This window comes from Heptranchias perlo, chromosome 5 (assembly GCF_035084215.1).
Source record: "Heptranchias perlo isolate sHepPer1 chromosome 5, sHepPer1.hap1, whole genome shotgun sequence".
Taxonomy (NCBI): domain Eukaryota; kingdom Metazoa; phylum Chordata; class Chondrichthyes; order Hexanchiformes; family Hexanchidae; genus Heptranchias; species Heptranchias perlo.
The window spans coordinates 56665486-56685054 of NC_090329.1; the positions used below are offsets into that span (position 1 = coordinate 56665486).

Genomic DNA, 19569 nt, shown 5'->3' on the forward strand with positions numbered 1-19569 from the left:
CTCATCTGACCAGTGTTCCTGACACTGCATTGGTTGGTGTAGCACAACTGGAGAATTTGCTGGTTTTAATGACTCACCAGCAATGAGATAACAAAGCTGCAATAAATGTACCAGAATCCAATTAGTTTGCCACTGCCCTGAGTTGACTAAATAACACCAAATTTAGCTTTTTTAATACCAAGAATGGAATTTGGTGCTGAACGATTAGCTGTTGCTGATTTAATGTGTACACCATGTTTTGTGACAGTTCAATGTAAATGGATTTTTATTTCCAAAAAAGCAAAATTTCAATTTTTTTTCATTTCTAAGGTACTCTATCATTCTGCAAAAAATTATAACAGGTTACTGGATCTTGGCTTTCCAAATGGAACATGACATTTATTCCCTTTTTCTTTGGATGTAGATGATGCTGGCAAGGCTGCATTTATTGTCTCTCCTTAGTTACCCTGAAAAGTTAGTGATGAGCCTTTAACAATTGCACTCGTTATGGCGATGATGCTTCCACAAGGTGTTAGGCAGGGAATTCCTGGCTATTGACCCAGTGATGCCATCTTCTTGAATGTTGTGGCTATACCCAAGCAGGAAAGTTGAGTATCTAAGCACACTTCTGCCTTGAGCCTTGTGGATAGCGGATAGGATTTTAGAGGTTAGGAGGTGAGCCTCTCTGCAGCCTTTGATGCGGTTGGCCACACGATTTTCTGTTGTCCAGCTGAATGGGACTTTCCTCACTTGGTCCCACTCTAACCTATCCAATTATAGCCAGAGGATCTCCAGCAATGACTTCTCTTACCGCCTCTGGGGCTTCCCAAGTATCAGTCCTTGGCTTCCTCTTCGTCAACATGCTGCCTCTTGGCAACATCATCCAAAGACATAGCGTCAGGTTCCTTATGTACACAGAGAACACCCAGCGCTACCTCTCGACCATCCCTCTCAACTCTCCACTGTCCCTGTGTTGTCAATCTGCTTGTCTGATATCTAGTCATGGATGAGCCGCAATTTCCTTCAGTTAAATGGTAAGACCACTGAAGTCATAATGTTTGCCCCCTGCCACAAACACTCTACCGTTGCCACCTATTCCACACCCCTGCGAGGGCACTCTCGGGTTGAAGCCGACTGTTGGCGACCATAGTGTCATATTTGACCCCGAACTGAGAGTAAGACACCATATTGTCTCCATCACCAAGTCTGCCAACTTCCACCTCCACAACATTGCCCGTTTGTGCTAAAACCCTCGCCTATGCCTTTGTCACCTCCCAGACTTGACTATTCCAGTGCTCTCTCAGCCGGCCACTCTCCATAAACTTCAGCTCATCCAAAATTCTGCTTCCTGTATCCTAACATGCACCATGTTCTGCTCGCCATTCACCTCTGCTCACTGGCTCCCAGTTCCTCAACGCCTCAGGTTGACAATTCTCATCCTAGTGTAAAAACCCCTCTGCAGCTTTGCTCCGGTCAATCTCAGTAACCTCCAACAGCCTTGCAACACTGAGATCTGCGTCTCTCAAAATCTGGCCTCTTGTGTACCCCCCACACTCCCTTCACCCCATCATTGACGCCTGTGATTTCAACTGTCTCGGGCCTATGTTCTGGAATTATCTCCCGAAACCTTTCCCCCTCACTTTTAAGATCCTAGTTAAAACCAGCTCTTTGACCAAGATTTTATTCACCCCTCTCATATCTATTGCAATTCTGTGGAAGGCCATGGGATATTTTTCTATGAGAGGTGCTATATAAATACAAGCTGTTATTTTCTCCACCTTTGCCTCCTCCATCTTTATGATCAAGTTTTTGGTAACTCCAAATCCCCTTCTTTGGCTTGATATTTATTATCTATTTGCATTTCCTTTCTTCCCCCTCCCCAATTAAGAGTGCATTGGGATTTTTTTTAACATTAAAGACACTAGTTGTTTGTCGCTAAGATGAGTATGTAACTATTATCTGGATGGATCTGAAGATCTTGCATATTTGGAATCCCATGTTTTTTATATTGGAAACATTTTTTTGTTTTTTGATTAGAATCAAGATGGTTATTTGATTACTTAATTCATTAATTTGAAATCACTTGAGGTCCAGTGAAATAAAATTCAAGCTCTTTGGAAAATTGCAAATGTTTCACCCTTGTTCAAAAAAGGGTGTAAGGATAAACCCAGCAACTATAGGCCAGTCAGTTTAACCTCAGTGGTGGGGGAACTTTTCGAAAAGATAATCTGGGAGAGAATTAAGTCACTTGGATGAATGTGGATTGATTAGGGAAAGCCAGCACAGATTTGTTAAAGGCAAGTCGTGTTTAAAATAACCTGACAGTTTTTTGATGAGGGCAATGCAGTTGATATGGTGTTTATGGACTTTCAAAAGGCGCTTGATAAAGTGCCACATGGTAGGCTTATTAAGATTGCAGCACATGGAATAAAGGGGGCAGTAGCAACATGGATACAGAATTGGCTGAGGGACAGGAAACATGTGAGAAGTGGTGAATGGTTGTTTCTCAGACTGGAGGGAGATGTACAGTGGTGTTCCCCAGGGATCAGTGCTGGGACCAATGCTTTTCTTTATATATTAATGACTTGGGTGCACAGGGCACAATTTCAAAATTTGCAGATGACACAAAACTTGAAAGGGTAGTAAACAGTGAGGAGGTTACTGATAGACTTCGAGGGTATAGACAGGCTGGTGGCATGGGTGGACACGTGGCGGATGAAATTCAACGTAGAAAAATGCGAAGTGATACATTTTGGTAGGAAGAAAGAGGAGAGCCAATATAAACTGGAGGGCACAATTCTAAAAGGGGTACAGGAACAGAGAGATCTGGGGGTTTATGTGCACAAATCGTTGAAGGTGGCAGGGCAAGTTGAGAACTTGTTTAAAAAACATACAGGATTCTGTGCTTTTTCAATAGAGGCATAAGTACAAAAGCAAGGAAGTTATGATGAACCTTTATAAAACACTGGTTTGGCTACAACTGGAGTATTGTGTCCAGTTCTGGGCACTGCACTTTAGGAAAGATGTGAAGGCCTTAGAGGGTGCAGAAGATATTTACTAGAATGACTCTAGGGTCTTGAGTTACATGGGTAGACTGGAGAAGCTGGGATTGTTCTCCTTGGAACAGAGAAGGTTGAGAGGAGACTTGATAGAGGTATTCAAAATCATGGAGGGTCTCGCCAGAGTTAGGTGGAGAGAAACTGTTCCCATTGACAGAAGGGTCAAGGACCAGAGGACATAGATTTAAGGTGATTGGCAAAAGAACCAAAGGTGACATGAGGAAAAACTTTTTTACACAGCGAGTGGTTAGGATCTGGAATGCACTGCCCAAGGGGGTGGTGGAGGCAGATTCAATCATGGCTTTCAAAAGGGAACTGGATAAGTAATTGAAAGGAAAAAAACTGCAGGAAAAGGGCGGGGAAGTGGGATGAGCTGGATTGCTCTTGCATTGAGCCGGTGTGGACTCGATGGGCCGAATGGCCTCTTTCCGTGCTGTAACCTTTCTATGATTCTCTTTGCTAGCAACGTGTCCATTTTCTTGTGTATCGTTGGATAACCCAACTTCTAGTTGAATGTGTCTGCATCTTAATCAGGAAGAAACCTGTTCTGTTTCAGGGAAGTGATCTTTGGGTGAGAGGTCACAAAGACAAATACTGAAGCAAAAATTATTTGTTTGGTCTGAGACTGTGCCTTAAGAAAACCAAAAAAAATGACGAATCATGTTTTGTGAAATGTTTTTGATTTTGCTTGCTTTATTTTCTTGCTGTTAACTTGGCCGAGCTTTGTTTTCTTTATTCTCCATGAAGCAGTTGTTCAATTTGAGTGCTGGACTTCAATTTGATATCCACATCTGTTTATAATAGAAGTTGCTTGATTGGTAACAATTAGTTTGCAAATAAAATAGTACTTGCATGATCTGTGGCTAATATTGCAGTAATAAATGCCAGATTACCCTATATTGTACCAATGATTTTAACTTAATTTACTTCAGCTCACTTCCTTCTCCCATTCGTGCATTTTACCCTTTTTTAATATGCTAAATTTTATGTATTAACTTGAAAAAACATCTCTTTCTTTCCTCCTCTCCTGATGTATTGAATTGTCGAAGTGACCGTTCATCATGTGAGTGCAGAAAGTGAATGGCAGATTACTCCACTGTCTTAACTGAGCGTGATAGTGTACGGACAGATTTATTTTCTAGCAGAAAGCAATCGGGAGTGGTGACTTCGTTTGACTTTGGTCCCTTCTACCCCTTTTCCTCTTCTTGCGCGCACACACACTTTTGGGCTGCAGGTGGGGGAGGGATCTTAGCCACTGGTCACATTTTCTGGTGGCAAATGCAGGATGGCAGTTGGAAATCATGTAACCTGGAGTGGGATGTGGTTGAAGGGAGGTGGAAAGAACAAAGGCCATGAATCAATAGATATTTGTGATGTGGTACAAGGGAGATCACGAGATTGAGACACACAGGGACATGTCCTTTTGGACAGGAGGCAGAGTGGAATTATTCAATTTCCCTTCCAGTCTCCTGCTTGGGGACATCTTCCAGTCTAAAGAATGGGTTTCCCTGAGGTTGTGGGCATGTCTTTAAGGGAATTCTTTTCCTGTATTTCAAAAGCTTGTTCTTAACGGGGGCAGGGCTTTTGAAGTGCGGGGGTAGGATTCTTTGAAGGGTTTTCCCCTTGACTTTTGGGCACGACTGATTAAGCTGGAAAAAATATTTCTGAAAATAAGCTCTTTCCCACTATTGTGGGGAAGCATTTCGGGGGATTCCATCTTTACACTTCAAACACCAATTCCTGGTTAAGGCCAGGAATCAGCTTTTGGAATGTGGCTTAAGCAGGTGGGGGAATGGGGACCTGGGAAAAGTCAGGAGTTGGCCAGAGATGGAGTCGTGTGCCAAGTAAGTAGCCTGAGGCGGCCATGGAATTTGGAGCTGGAAGATGGAAGTGGTGGGAGGCATGCAACTAAATGTGATAAGGAAGTCTTTGTGTTGGAAATTCCCATTATACATGTTTAGATGAACCGTTTCATCTATTAATGTTAAATTGTAACAATGTGCATGCATGCAAAAGACATTGAGCAATCCTGAGAGTTTTTAAAATGAATCGCTGTTCCCATATTTTACATGTTTTTCTGTGCTTTAAGCTAGTTGACACATTTGTTCATGAAAAATATTTGTGGAGCAGGATGTTTAATTCTTTCAAGCTCAGTCTGACAGGACTAACATTCCTTAAGTACTTCAGGAAATAACTTTTTTTCAATGTGCTCATTTCTGTTCAGATGCAAGCATTTAAAATATAACTAATTTCATCCCTAAGATCACATTACATCCAATGGCTGAAAGATCCTTTGAAAACTTCATAATAAAGCATTGTGTGTGGCATGTGGGATGAACTGGCAAACGCTGAATGAATTGGTTGAGCATGTGTTCAGTTACTGAGTCAGCAAGTCATTGTGTGCCCTGAGGAGCTGAGAGGTGGTCAGATTCTGCACTAAATCCAGTCAAAGATTGTTTGCTATATATATTTTAGTATGGGACCAAGTGATGCAGTGAGGTCAGTATATTGATTTTTGAATCCAACCCAGACTTGTGGAACGACGTCTTCTCTGCTGCCTCAGAGAGTACGACATGAAATACTTACGCAGTTTCACTTCAGTTCTAAGTGGACACAGGCCCATATTGCATTCTGTCAATTGGTGGCCACGGTGCATGGCTCATATGGGAAATTCATACTGGTGCAATAGGTTGAAGTTAATGGTGCATCTGCGTTGCTTTTCCTGAGATGCTCTACCTTTCTGCCTCCTTTTAATCTAAAGATAGGCAGTTGGAGAGTGTAGCAACTATCTGACATCAAGAGCTTGAATGGGCACTATTTCTTTCAGTTTGATATCAGAAAAACGGTAGCCATTTCCTTGCCTTTCACTTGCATTTATATGCTTCTGGCTTTGACTCCATCCATTCCCTGGCTACCACCACCTGGCTGAATCAGGAGGTTATGGAACTGGACTGTGAGCTCTGCTTTCTTCCCCACACATGATTTGTTTCTCAAATCATTTTCTTCCACCTCCTTGGAATGAGTGTTTCTGATACCTCCCCCCCCCCCCCCCTGCCTCTGTCACCAACCACCTTCATCTGGGACTCCTTTACACCAAAGCTTGACTTCGTTCTCATTCCTGGTCAACCTCCTTGCACCAATCCCCTGTCACAAATTAGAACCCATTCAAAACACCACAACCTACAGCTTCACCCACACACAGTCTTGTGCACTAGTCGTCTGTCTTGAAGCTTCTAGTCCCCCATGCCCCCAGCAGGTTCAGTTCAAAATTCTTATTCTTTCAAATCCATCTGGGGCCTTGCCCACCTTACCTTGGGAGATTTCATCCAGCCTTAAGTACTTTGATTCAGCATCTGCTCACATGACAATGAAGTCCTGCTCATTCTATTTCACCATTGGTGGCTACTCATTTAGCCACCCAACAGTGCTCTTAATTCCGTTAACCTTACCGCTAAATTATTGTTTATTCCATCCTTCTTGCTACCCTTCATTCAAAATGTTTCATGTCTGCTTTCAGCACTCCTGGCTCCAGTGTAAAATTGCCTTGGGCCAATTTTAATTGGACCCATAGGGGTGTCACTGAGTTGCCCCAGTGTCACCTGGCAGGAATCAGTGCCACAAGTGCCCTTTATGGGAACCACGAATATAAACAAAGGTGGTCCTATCAAAGTAAAATAAGCAACAAAGTGCCAACAAAACCAAAAAGAACCATAACAACTAAATCATGTTATTACCAGTGTCTATTAGACACTCTTCGCTGCAATGCCCACTGGTTGCAGAAAGCTTCAAGCATACACGCTCCAACTCCAAGGCCACCTGGACATGGACAATACGGTGGAAGAGAGACAAGCAGTCAAAGCGACACTCCTCCTTCTTTCCCCCCCCCCCCCCCCCCACCACATGCACCCAGGTGGGCCACACCCATCCTGGCCCTGTAAATCGGAAGGCTAAAAGTATGAGTGTATCCAAATGGTGCTGATTATTTATCATTTTTGTCAAAGATCCTTTTGGGTCATGTGACAATGTATTTATTGTGAAGTGTTGAATTTTGAACTTGTCTGTTGCATTGTTAGAAAAATATTGTAAAGGATTAACACCCAAGGTTGCACAAAGTACTTTTAGGTAGAAAAGTCATCAGCTGAGGCAGTTTGGCTGCATGGTCTAGGGATAGGATTTTCTATGACCAATACAGTAGGTTATCTGAGGTGTGAACTTTTGAGTAAACCAGTGCCATTAAATGCAAGTATAAACACCTTTTGTCCAAGATTGACTATCCACTCAATATTGCCAAATGATATCTACTAGTTAAAGATTCATAAGTTACCTGCATCTTGGTTGGTATAGCTGCCAAGGTGGTCCCATGCCATCTTGGCATTGAACAAAGAATCAGTCTGAGGTTGTAGGTTTGATTAGCAGCTGTCTGAAACCTTTTGAGGGTCATTGGCTGCAGTCCTCTTGAACAGACAGTTCAGTGACGAGTTCTCCAATTATAGATTGCATTGGGCCTTGAAGTTGTTAGTTTACGTCGAGAGTTTCAGAATTGCAGCCAACAGTCAAGCGACTGTGTATTTTCGGCTTTCGAGCAGCCATCCGAAATAGCTGAGCTAGTTTTCAAATAGTAGCCTCTTCTATGGAGTAAGTTTGTATTTTAAAGTCTTGTTAAGAGAGAATGTGAATGCTGTATTTAATTTTTTTTTTTGTAACCTGGAGGATGGAGTGTTGTATCCTTTTTAATGTTGTTCATTCATCTGACTTGCGTAAATAAAATCACTTGTTAGTTCAGAGCCTTAATCTCTGCTATGAGCACTTAGTCCACCTGCTTTGAGAGGACTTCACGTGGCACGTGATAAATTCCAGTAGCTGGTGTATAGAGTAGGGTTCGAATCTTGGGTCATTCACCTATAGGACAGAAACATGGAATGCCGAGTTGTAACGGTAAGGAGTCGTACAACACCAGGTTATAGTCCAACAGCTTTATTTGAAATTTATTGAAGTGGCTTGTGATGCTGAACTTGAGAAAATATCTAGTGTAAAAAAAAATCCCCCAAATTGTGACTGGCTGATTCTATCACGTGTCCTGGTATGGTAGATGATTCCCTGTTTGAAAGTGAATGTCAGGAAGAGCTGTTCGATTCGGTACCTCACTGCGCTATCCAATTACAAACTTGGCAGAGCTTGTCTCTCCCTCAAAAGGTTGTAAAATTAATTTATTTCTATTTATAATCTGTATATAAGTCTGCAATTTGCTTCAATCTAAATATGTTGGGTTATGTTATTGTGGTAAATTAATTTAGTTGTAATTGTGATGTTTTTGTGGATAGTGCTTTGTTATTTCTCAGCTCAGTGGCTCAGCAGGATAATCCGGCTCACTTACTCAGAGTCATGAAGATCCCAGAATCAACCCCCCCCCCCCCCCCCCAAACCAGTCTGTGACAAGTTATCTGAGTGGGATGTGGAAGTGAAGTGTAATAAGTGGTTACAGGGACTGGGTTGAGAAAAGGGAAAATTAAGCCTGCTTATTGAATGTGGAGGGGATTTTTTTGTTCCAAAACTCTTGGTGCATATTGTGAAATGCTGTGCCCCCAGCCTGTGAATTGCTGACCATTAACTTAATATACTAGAAGTATTCCAGTACCTCAGTGTGCTGTTGTCCTATTAATTTGCTTCTGCTTTCCTGTAGTTCTGTTAGGCCAATCTAGAATATAGAGACATTAATACAAAATCTGAAGACTTGATGTATGATTTAAGTTCTTAATTGCATGCAAGAGCTTTTTTTTGAAAAGTGGTTATGTTGGCTACATCTTCTGTTTCTGGACTTGTCATGACTACTGTGAAATTGCATATCTTTTTTTAAAAAAGGACTGCTTGAATTTCATCCTAAAAATAGTATGATTCGCCATGATAGCTGTGCCAACAACCAAGACTTACACATTGGCACTCGCAATTTAGTCAAAGGTGTTAGTCATTCAAACCTGATGCTAAGTATTTAAATGTCACAAATAACAAAGAAATGGAACTAACTTAGTGTAGATTTTAAAAAAAAGAATATGAAGCTTAGAGTTGTGATCTTGCATATTTTTTTAAAATCTAAAGCTTTGAGCTGTGACCTTGAAGTCAAGTTTATAATACAATATTTTATTAAAACACTTCCACTGTTAATGCAGTTATGCATTGGTTAATTGCAATGCTATACAAAATTGTCTGTAACTCTGTACGTAGTACTTAATGACTAGAGTATTTGCAAATGTGTTTTGGTCACGCAGCTGGGATTCCAATTGCGTACGGCATGGTTTTATTTTTTGCTGACCATGATGCGAAGTAAAATGTTATGTTCATCTCTATTTCAGGAAATAGTTACAAAGTCTGCATTTTCTGAAGTGCAGGTTGGCAAATTCTTCACATTTTTAATACAAGAATCATGAAAGGTTCTATTTGCCAAGCTTTCAGTATTAACATTAAATGTCATGCTGTTCGTATGCCGTTAAAGCAAATTAAGTTGGACTTGGTCTGTGTGAAATTCTACTATGGATTTTTAAAAAAAGTTTCAATATTTTAAACTGCTATAAACCAATATATAAAATTGATTAAAAATAAATATATTTCATGTCCATTACTGAACATGGTACTAATTTACAGTTCTCAAAACATGGGTTACAAAGTTATCATGCATGAGTTAGATGAGGAATCGTATGGCTTCTACTCTTATTGCTGAAATTGAAACCTCAAGTCACGTACCACTAAATGTGAGATGTGGGTATTTAATGGTTCATGGTCTGGAGTATTTAAAAACTTGTATTTTCTTAAATTTGTATTTCATGATTTAATTAAATTTGAATTCACATTATGCAAAAGATTAATCACAGTAACTGATGTCCATGAATTACAGTATCAGTGTTTTACAGCAGTTTCAAATTGCTTCTCATTGAGGATTTGTGTCCATTAAAAAGTAATGCTGATTTAGAAGTCACTGGCCTGTTTCTTCCCCCTCTGCTCTGATTTACTTAGGTTTTTTTTTCAGTTTCTATTGCTTTCAACATCCATTGCGATCCCATCCCTTTTCTCCCCTCACCTGACTCTTAATTAAAATAAGGCTTAAAAATAGCAGTTTAACAAGTGCAGATTAGTCATTTCTGACATTTAATGTAAAAGATTTTTTTCTTCACATGCTTCCCCATTCCTCTGGAGCTTTGGTTCTGCTTTCGACAGTTAGAAATTTCACTTGATCTTAGCCACCGATGGCTTCTAGTTCCCGTTAAAACATTTTTTCTTGTGTATGTAAGGATTATCATGGGAATTGTAGTTCTCACCCTGTTAATGTATAATTACAAAACCCAGAGTGCATCATAACCTGCCACATGACAACCAAACAGAAAATGAGACAGAGGAGCTGTGGTTTTTAAAAAAAAACCACAAAAGTGGATTTTATTTTTAAAATCTGCTTCCATCATCCTTTTCAGGCGATGCATTCCAGATCATCGTAACTGGGTGCATTAAAAATTCTCATCTAGTTCTCCTTCCAGTTACCTTAAATCTGTGTCCTCTGGTTACTGACCTTCCTACCAGTGGAAACAGTAAATAAGAAACAACTATCATAATTTTGAACACCTCTATTAAATCTCTCCATAACCTCTCCTCTAAGGAGAACAATCATAAGAACATTAAAAAATAGGAGCAAGAGCAGGCCGTATGGCCCCTCAAGCCTGCTCCACTGTTCATTAGGATCATGGCTGATCTTCAACCTCAACCCCATTTCCCTTGATTTCCCCTAGAGTTCAAAAATCTATCTATCTCAGCCTTGAACATATTCAATGACTCAGCATCCACAGCCCTCTGGGGTCGAGAATTCCAAAGATTCACGACCCTCCGTGAACAAATTCCTCCTCATCTCCTTCTTAAATGGCTGACCCCTTATTCTGAGATGCCCTCCAGTTCTAGACTCTCCATCCATGGGAAACAACCTTTCAGCATCTATCTTGTATGTTTCAATGAGACCATCTCTCACTCTTCAAAACTCGAGAGAGTATAGGCCCATTCTACTCAATTGTGCCTCATAGGACGACCTTCTCATCCCAGGAATCAATCTGGTAATCCTTAGTTGCACCGCCTCTAAGGCAAGTATATCCTTCCTTAGGTAAGGAGACCAAAACTGCACAGTACTCCAGGTGAAGTCTCACCAAAGCCTTGTATAATTGTAGTAAGACTTCCTTACTCTTGTACTCCAACTCCCTTGCAATAAAGGATAACATGCCATTTACCTTCCTAACTGCTTGCTGTACTTAAATGCTAACTTTTTGTTCCTTGTACGAGGACACCCAAATCTCTCTATGCCAACATTCAATAATTTCTCACCATTTAAAAAAAAAAATTCTGTTTTTCTATTCTTCCTACCAAAGTGAATAACCTAATTTCCCCATATTATACTCCATTTGCCACAGTCTTGCCCACTTAACTATCCTGTCGATATCCCGTTGCAGGCTCTGCTCATCTCGGCTTACTTTCCCATCTAGCTTTGTATCGTCAGCAAACTTGGATACATTGGACTCTGTCCCTTCATCTAAGTCATTAGTATATTGTGAATAGCTTATCCTTGCAGCACTCCACTAGTTATAGCCTGCTAGCTTGAAAATGACATGTTTATCTGTACTCGTTTTGTCTGTTAACCAATCCCCTATCCATGCTAATATGTTACCCCCAACCCCATGAGGCCTTAGCTTGCATAACAACCTTTTATGTGGCACGTTATCGAATGCCTTTTGAAAATCTAAATTTACTGCATCCACTGGTTCCCTTTATCTACCCTGTTAGTTACATCCTCAAAAAATTCTAATAAATTTATCAAACATGATTTCCCTTTCATAAGACTGTGTTGACTGTGCCTAATATGATTTTCTAAGTGCCCTGTTACCACTTCCTTAATGGATTCCAGCATTTTCCTGATGACTGATGTCAGGCTAACTGGCCTGTAGTTCCCTGTTTTCTCTTTCCCTCCTTCCTTGAATAGTGGAGTTACATTTGCTACCTTCCAATCCGCTGGGACCGTTTTAGAATCTAGGAAATGTTTTAATATCATAACCAATGCATCCACTATCTCTGCAGCCACTCCTTTTAGAACCCTCGCATGTAGGCCATCAGGTCCAGGGGATTTGTCAGCTTTTATTCCCATTAGTTTCTCTCATACTTTTTTTTCTCTACTGAGATTAATTACTTTAAGTTCCTCACTCATCAGACCCTCGGTTCCCCACTATTTCTGGTATGCTTTTTGTGTCTTCTACTGTGAAGACAGATACAAAATATTTGTTTAACATCTCTGCCATTTCCTTATTCCCCATTATAATTTCTCCTGTCTCAGCCTTGAAGGACGTTTACTTTTGCTACTCTTTATGTACTTGTAGAAGCTCTTACAGTCTGTATTTATATTGCTTGTTCGGTTACTTTCATATTCTATTTTATCCCTTTCTATCAATTCTTTTTGGTCGTCTTTTGGTTTCTAAAACTCTCGTAGTCCCCAGGCTTATTACTCTTCTATGCAACAGTATAGGCCTCTTCTTTTAATATAATACAATCCTTAACTACTTTAGTTATCCACAGGTGAATCACTTTTCACTTGGAGTTTTTATTTCTCAATGGAATGTATATTTGTTGAGACTATTGCAACATTTCTTTAAATGTTTGTCATTGCTTGTCCACTGTCATACCTTTTTAATCTAATTTCCCAATCTACTTTAGCCAGCTCGCCCATCACACCTATGTAATTGGCTTTACTTAATTTAAGACTCTGGTTTCGGTCTTAAGCATGTCACACTCACACTCGAACTCTGAAATTCATCAAGTTATGATCACTCTTCCCCCAGAGAATCCCAGCTTCTCTAGTCTCTGTATATAACTGTAGTCCCTCATCCCTAGTACCATTCTAGTAATTGTTCTCTGAACACACTCCAGGGCCTTGATATCCTTCCTAAAGTGTGGTTCCCAGCATTGGACATAGTACTCCATCTGAGGTTGCACCAGTGATTTATAAAGGTTAGCGTAACTTGCTTTTGTACTCTGCATATAATTCCATATACTTTGATAACAGCTTTATCAACTTGTCCTGCCACTTTCAAAGATTTGTGTATGTGAACCCCCAGGTGTATCTGTTCCTGCACCCCCTTCATTAAATTTCATTTCCAAGTTAAGTGCCCACTACCAGCTTTGAAATTATGCCCACTATACCCAAGTCCAGGTCATTAATATATATCAAAAAGAGCAGTGGTCCCAATACCAACCTCTAGGGGACACCACTGTATACTTCCTTTCACTCTAGAAAAACAACTTTTCACTTCTATTTGCTGTCTGCCAATTTCATATCCATGCTGCCATCCCATGGGCTGCAATTTTACTAACTAGTCTATTACGTGACACTTCCAGACAACTTTTATAAGACAATGTATGTCGAGTTAGATTGAAACTACAGTACAGGAACAGGCCATTTGGCCCAAATGGTTTATGCCCATACGAGCCACTTCCCTCCTACTTCATCTAACCCTATCAGAATATCTTTCTATTCCTTTCTCCCTCGTGCTTATCTAGCTTCCCCTTAGATGTATCTTTGCTATTTTGCCTCAACTACTCCTGGTGGTAATGCGTTTTACATTCTTGCCACTCTTTGGGTAAAGATATACGCATCAACTGCACTGTTATTTCATTGCAAAACTCAATGAAGTTTGTGTCACGGTTTGCCATTAACAAATTTGTATTGGCTTTCACTTATTAACCCGTGTCTTTCGAAGTGACAGTTTTGTCCCAGGATTGAAAGATTGTCGCCAAAGCTTCTGCTATTTCTACCGTTACTTCCCGCAGTATCCCATCAGGACTAGGTGTTTTCTACTTTGAGTGCTGCTGATCTTTTAAGTACCTCCTCTTCATCTATTTTTATCCTATTCAATTTCCCCACCCCTGTTCTCCTTGACTGTGACATTGGCAGCATCCTCTTTTGTAAATACTGAGTCCAAGTACTAATTCAGTACCACAGCCATGCCATCTGCCTCCTCAAGATCTCCTTTTTGGTCTCCAGTTGGCCCCACCCTTCCTTTTGATTATCCTTTTACTCTTCTATGTTTATAAAAGACTTGTGTTCTCTCTTCTCATACACTCTCTTTGCCCTGATTATTTCTGTTGTCAGTTTGCCTCTGCACTTTCTGTATTCCGCTTGATTCTCTACTATATTATGAACCAACCATTTATCATAAGTCTCCTTTTCCTGTTCCATTTTAATCCCAATTTCTTTAGCCATCCAAGGAGTTCTTGCTTCAGAAACCCTTCCTTGTCTCCCTCATGGGAATGTGTTGAGTGTCCCCAAACTATCTCCTCCTTTTACCTATACTGTCTCCTCTGAAGGCCTTCCATTGCACTTTTTTACTGTTATATCTGCCATTCTTTGTTGCCAAGCCACTTTTGCCAGTTTCCTTTTGAACTCCATGATACATGCTCCACTAGCCCCACTTCATTCCCCAGAACAAGATCATAGAATCATAGTGGTTACAGAGCAGGAGGAGGCCATTTAGCAGGTCGAGTCCGTGCTTGATGCAGCAATACTTCCTCGTGGTGGAATGATACTAATCAAAGTTCTCCTGTACACATTACAAAAATTACTCCCTTCCTTGCTCTTTACTGTTTTTTCCCCAGTCAAATTAGGATAATTGAAGTCCCCTATTATCACTACTCTTCTACAACTTTCTGAAACTTGCTTGCAGATTTGCTCCTCCATCTCCTTCCCACGATTTGATGACCTACAGCATACACCAGCAGTGTAACAGCTCGTGTTCTGCTCCTTAACTCTAACCAAATAAATTCTTTGAACTCTCTAGTACATCATCCCTTTCCAAGGCTAGAACAGCATTTTAAATCAATACTGCCACCCCCACCTTTTTCCTTCCCTATCCCTCCTGAATGCATTGTAGCCAGGAATATTAAGTTCTCATTCCTGCCCTCGTTTGAGCCAGATCTTGGTTGTTACCACAATATTATAACCTCATATGGCAACTTTTATGTGTACATATAAATAAAATTTTAACTGTCTATTCGGCTGTGTCCTTGAAAGCTATTAACAGTGTGGTGAAGAAGCTTAAGATTATTTGATATATTAAGGTATACAGCAATAGAGTTGGTAGTGAGTTTCTGATGAATGCAGCTAACTTGCAATTGGTGAGCATTCTTCTTTTCAAAAAAGTGCGAGTAGTGTTTTAGGAGTTGGAGGAAAGCTTTCTGGCATCACCTGAGTTGTATGGTCTTGGGTTTAAACCCCACTCCAGGATTTGGCCACATAATCTAGGATGGCACTTCAATGCAGTGCTGAGAGAGTGTTGCTTAACAGGGTGCTGTCCTTCAGATCAGATACTCAACAGGGACCCTGTTTAGTTCAGGTGGACATTGAGGATTCCATGATCTACAGAAAGAGCCGGGGGTTCTCCTGGTGACTTGATCAACATTTATTTCTCAGCCAACACAATCAAAATACATTAACTCATTTATCTCTGATGTTTAATGGGACTTTGTGCACAAATTGACTGCTATGCTTCCCTACATAACTGACTGCACCTCAAAAGTATTTAATTGGCTGTGGAATGCTTTTGGCATGTCCTGAGGATGTGAAAGGCACTATATGAATGCAAGTTTATTTATCCTATCTGTCAAACAGGAAGGAGCTGGGGTTCAGAATTGAAGCTATGGCTTGGAAAAGGAAGGGAGTGAATATAGCATTTTTTGCATTGCTTCAGTTTCAAAAACTGTGCTGAAATTGTAGTTCAGATTGGACTCCAACCACCTGGCATTATACCAATATACTGTTGATGCAAAATGTGCCATATCGGTTTTGATTGTGACACTGCACTAAAAGTGCTTACAAACTACAACCCCATCTCCAATCTCCCTTTTCCTCTTCAAGATCCTGGTCTCCTTCCAGATCTGGGTCCATCCCTTCTCCCAATTCCCATTTTGAATTTCTCATCAGGTTTCTATCCCTTCGCTACTGAAACTGCTGTAACCAGAGTTATGAATAATGTCCTGTGACTGAGATCCCTCTCCTGTGTTTCACACGGTCAACCATGCCATTCTCTTCCAACGCCCGCCTCTGTTATCCAGCCTGGTGCGACTACCTATTTTATTTTTCCATTTTTACCTATGCGGTTGTACCCAAAGCATCGCGAACAATTAGCTACTCTTCCTATCCCTGCAATGTTAGCTTGGGAGTCCCCAAAGAATATATCTTTGCCGCCCCCTCTCATCCCCAGCTCCATGTTGCCTCTTGTCATTATCTCTAGACCTGGAGGCAGCTTCCACATGTATGTTGATGACGCCCTCTCTCTCAACCTCTCAACTGCCTCTGCAGTCAGACTGCTTGTCTGACATCCATTCTTGATTGATTTCTGCCAGCATAATATTGGAAGATCAAAGCCATTGTCTTTGACCCCCACCACAAACTCTGTCTCAACACTGATTCTACTACCCCCCCCCCCACCGGCCACTGTCTAGGGCTGAATCAAAATGTTTGCAACCTCTGCTCATTTTTATTGTCACTCCACATCCTTTCTGTCACAGCGCATACTACCACCATCATAACGTCATTCACCTCCACTCCTATCCCAGCCCATCTTCTGCTGAAACTCTGATCCGCGCTTTTGTCAACTCCAGATTCGACTATTTCACTGCTCTTTACCAGCCTCTTATCCTTCAGCTCATCCAAACTCTGCTGATATCCTATCCACACAAGTCCCACTTGCCCGTCCACCTGTCCTTGCTGACGTACTTCGGCTCCCAGTCCCACAATGCCTCAAATTTAAAATTCTCATCCTCAGTTTAAATTGATCCAGGCCTTCCCCTTGCTCGCCACCCCCCCCCCAATGCATCTCCAATCTGTAATCCCTCACCCGAACACTCCATTACTCTGCATGCCTCTTTTGCATCCCCCTCCCATCCTATCGCCCCACCAGTGAAGGCCATGCCTTTCTCCCTCTAGGCCCCATGCTCTGGAATTCTTGCCCTAAACGCCATCACCATCACCTCCTTTTGACGCTCCATAAAACCCAACTATTTGACCAAGCTTTTGGTCACTCCTGATATCATCTTCCGTCTGTTCAGTTTTTTTCTTTCATCTCCAAAACATCTTGGGATGTTTCTGTCTTGTGTGCAGTAAATGCAAGTTGATGCCGAATTTTACCTTTAGTTCATAAAATACAGTTAAGGACCAGCTTAAACCATATTTTCTAGAGCTTTCAGAATAAGATTAGTGAACACTGAGCTCAGGAAATCGAACCATGTCCAATTGGGTGTTGCTGAATACATCAGGTGCCAAGTACTATGTTCAAGCCCAGCGACTTGCTCGCATCTGATGCGAAGATGGACCCAGTGATGCCTGGTGCTGAGGATCCTTTTTGGCCCCTCAATGCTCAGATGGAACTGACTGGGTCCTCGTACTACCAGCAACAGAACGAAGCTTCGAGTTGCACTTGGCAAAAATCCCAACAATTTACTACTTAATGTCCTTTTTAGTTAATTAATTTTGGACCTGTCTGCATCATTTAAATGTAGCAATTGTTTACTTGCCCAATGACTGGTCTACTTAAATTAGACTATTCTTTGAATTGGTTGCCAAGTATGGAACATTTATGTTGCAGGAGTGTAGTTGACACATGCAGAGTTCTAACTGTCAGCTACTCCCCTTAATGTATGTGACAATTATATGGAAGCGATAGCATCATCGACTGATAAATATGATCTACACATTTCGTATCCAATTACGGCCATTTTCTTACAACATAAATGCAGGAGTTAATCCCCCAAGTTTGCACTCTACACAGCAAGATCTGTACATTACTTAGTGGAACTTGACACCAGTACAGAGATTGAACCTGACAAAATAAATAAAGCAAAAGGGCGAATCTAGTGTGTCAATCTTCCAAGTCTGGAAGAAATAATGTCGTAAGTTTACGTAAAATCTGAGCGCCTTATGCTCTGAACTTTCCAGCTGCAAAATGCCATGTGTGGTTAAGAATGTGGGTCATTACTGTACTACATTTGAGTAGGTGAAAATGTTTTTTTTACAACATTACGCAGTAAATTACTGAAAAAAACCACAACTGGTGTAGTAGATTGTATATACTTTCGCCTCATCTCTGGGATGTGGATTTGAATCTAACCCCAGCTGATAGAGAAAAGGGCCCCTGCCAATTTGAAGGATTCTATGTGAAATTAGTTTTCACAGCCTTGACTCACATTCTGATGAACCAAATGACAAAACTGACTCTAATTGGTAGTCAATTGCTCATCTCTGAAACTGCGAGGATGACTGGTGTTGAAATTGGAAATGTTGCGGTGGTTGAGGTTTTTTGTTCTGTTGGTGTTGAGGCACTTTGGGGCTAAGTTTTTTTTTCTCTCGATGGTTGTGTTTTACCCAGCTGTGTTTGCTGACACTAGATGCTAAAATGGAAAATTATTTAATTTTGTAGCACTTATGAATCCTTGTGTGTGTAAAATTCACATTTTAAAAAAAAATCCTCCATCATATTGCTCTACAACTGGGCTTGAGAATCATAGAAAATTTACGGCACAGAAGGAGGCCATTCGGCCCATTGGGTCCGTGCAAGCCGAAAATGAGCCATCCGGCCTAAGCCCACTTTCCAGCACTTGGTCCGTAACCTTGTAGGTCACGGCACTTCAGGTGCGCATCCAGGTACATTTTAAATGAGTTGAGGGCTTCTGCCTCTACCACCCTTTCAGGCAGTGAGTTCCAGACTCCTCCTCCTCTCTGTGAAAAGATTTTTCCTCAGCTCCCCTCTAATCCTTCTACCAGTCACTTAAAATCTATGCCCCCTAGTTATTGACCCCTGCTAAGGGAAACAGGTCCTTCCTATCCACTCCATCTAGGCCCCTCATAATTTTATACAGCCCAGTTACATCTCTGCTCAGCCTCCTCTGTTCCAAGGAAAACAACCCCAGCCTATCCAATCTTTCCTCATAGCTAAAAAACGATGAGGAAAGATTGGATGTCCTGGCAACATCCTCATAAATCTGCTCTGTACTCTCTCTAGTGCAATCACATCTTTCCTGTCATGCAGTGACCAGAACTGTAATCAGTACTCAAGCTGTGACCTAACTAGTGCTGTACAGTTCTGGCATAACCTCCCTGCTCTTACATTCCTTTATTAGCCGAGACATAGAATATATCTCGTATGCTCTCTTAACCACGTTATCTACCTCTCCTGCTACCTTCAGCGATCTGTGGACATGTACTCCAAGATCCATCTGTTCCTCTACATCTCTCGGTATCCTCCCATTTATTGTAAATTCCCTTGCCTTGTTTGCCCTCCCCAAATGCATTACCTCACTCTTCTCCAGATTGAATTCCATTTGCCACTTTTCTGCCCACCTGACCAGTCCATTGATATCTTCCTGCAGTTTATAGCTTTCCTCTTCACTATCAACCACATGGCCAATTTTGTATCATCTGCAAACTTCTTGATCATGCCCCCTACATTTAAGTCCAAATCATGAATAT

The 19569-nt window shown here is 41.2% G+C and overlaps 1 protein-coding gene across 2 annotated transcripts in view; it reads left to right on the forward strand.

Moving 5' to 3' along the window:
* rab10 (RAB10, member RAS oncogene family) overlaps positions 1-19569 on the forward strand; it is a 45778-nt gene that overhangs the window by 8191 nt on the left and 18018 nt on the right. Inside the window, exon 1 of one of the 2 annotated variants that reach the window (XM_067984429.1) lies at positions 8135-8231. The exons of the other annotated variant lie outside the window; for it this stretch is intronic. Coding sequence (XP_067840530.1) covers positions 8150-8231 — 82 coding nt within the window. The 5' untranslated portion in view covers positions 8135-8149. Of the gene's footprint in view, positions 1-8134; positions 8232-19569 lie in introns of those variants that run through there. 2 annotated transcript variants of the gene reach the window in all.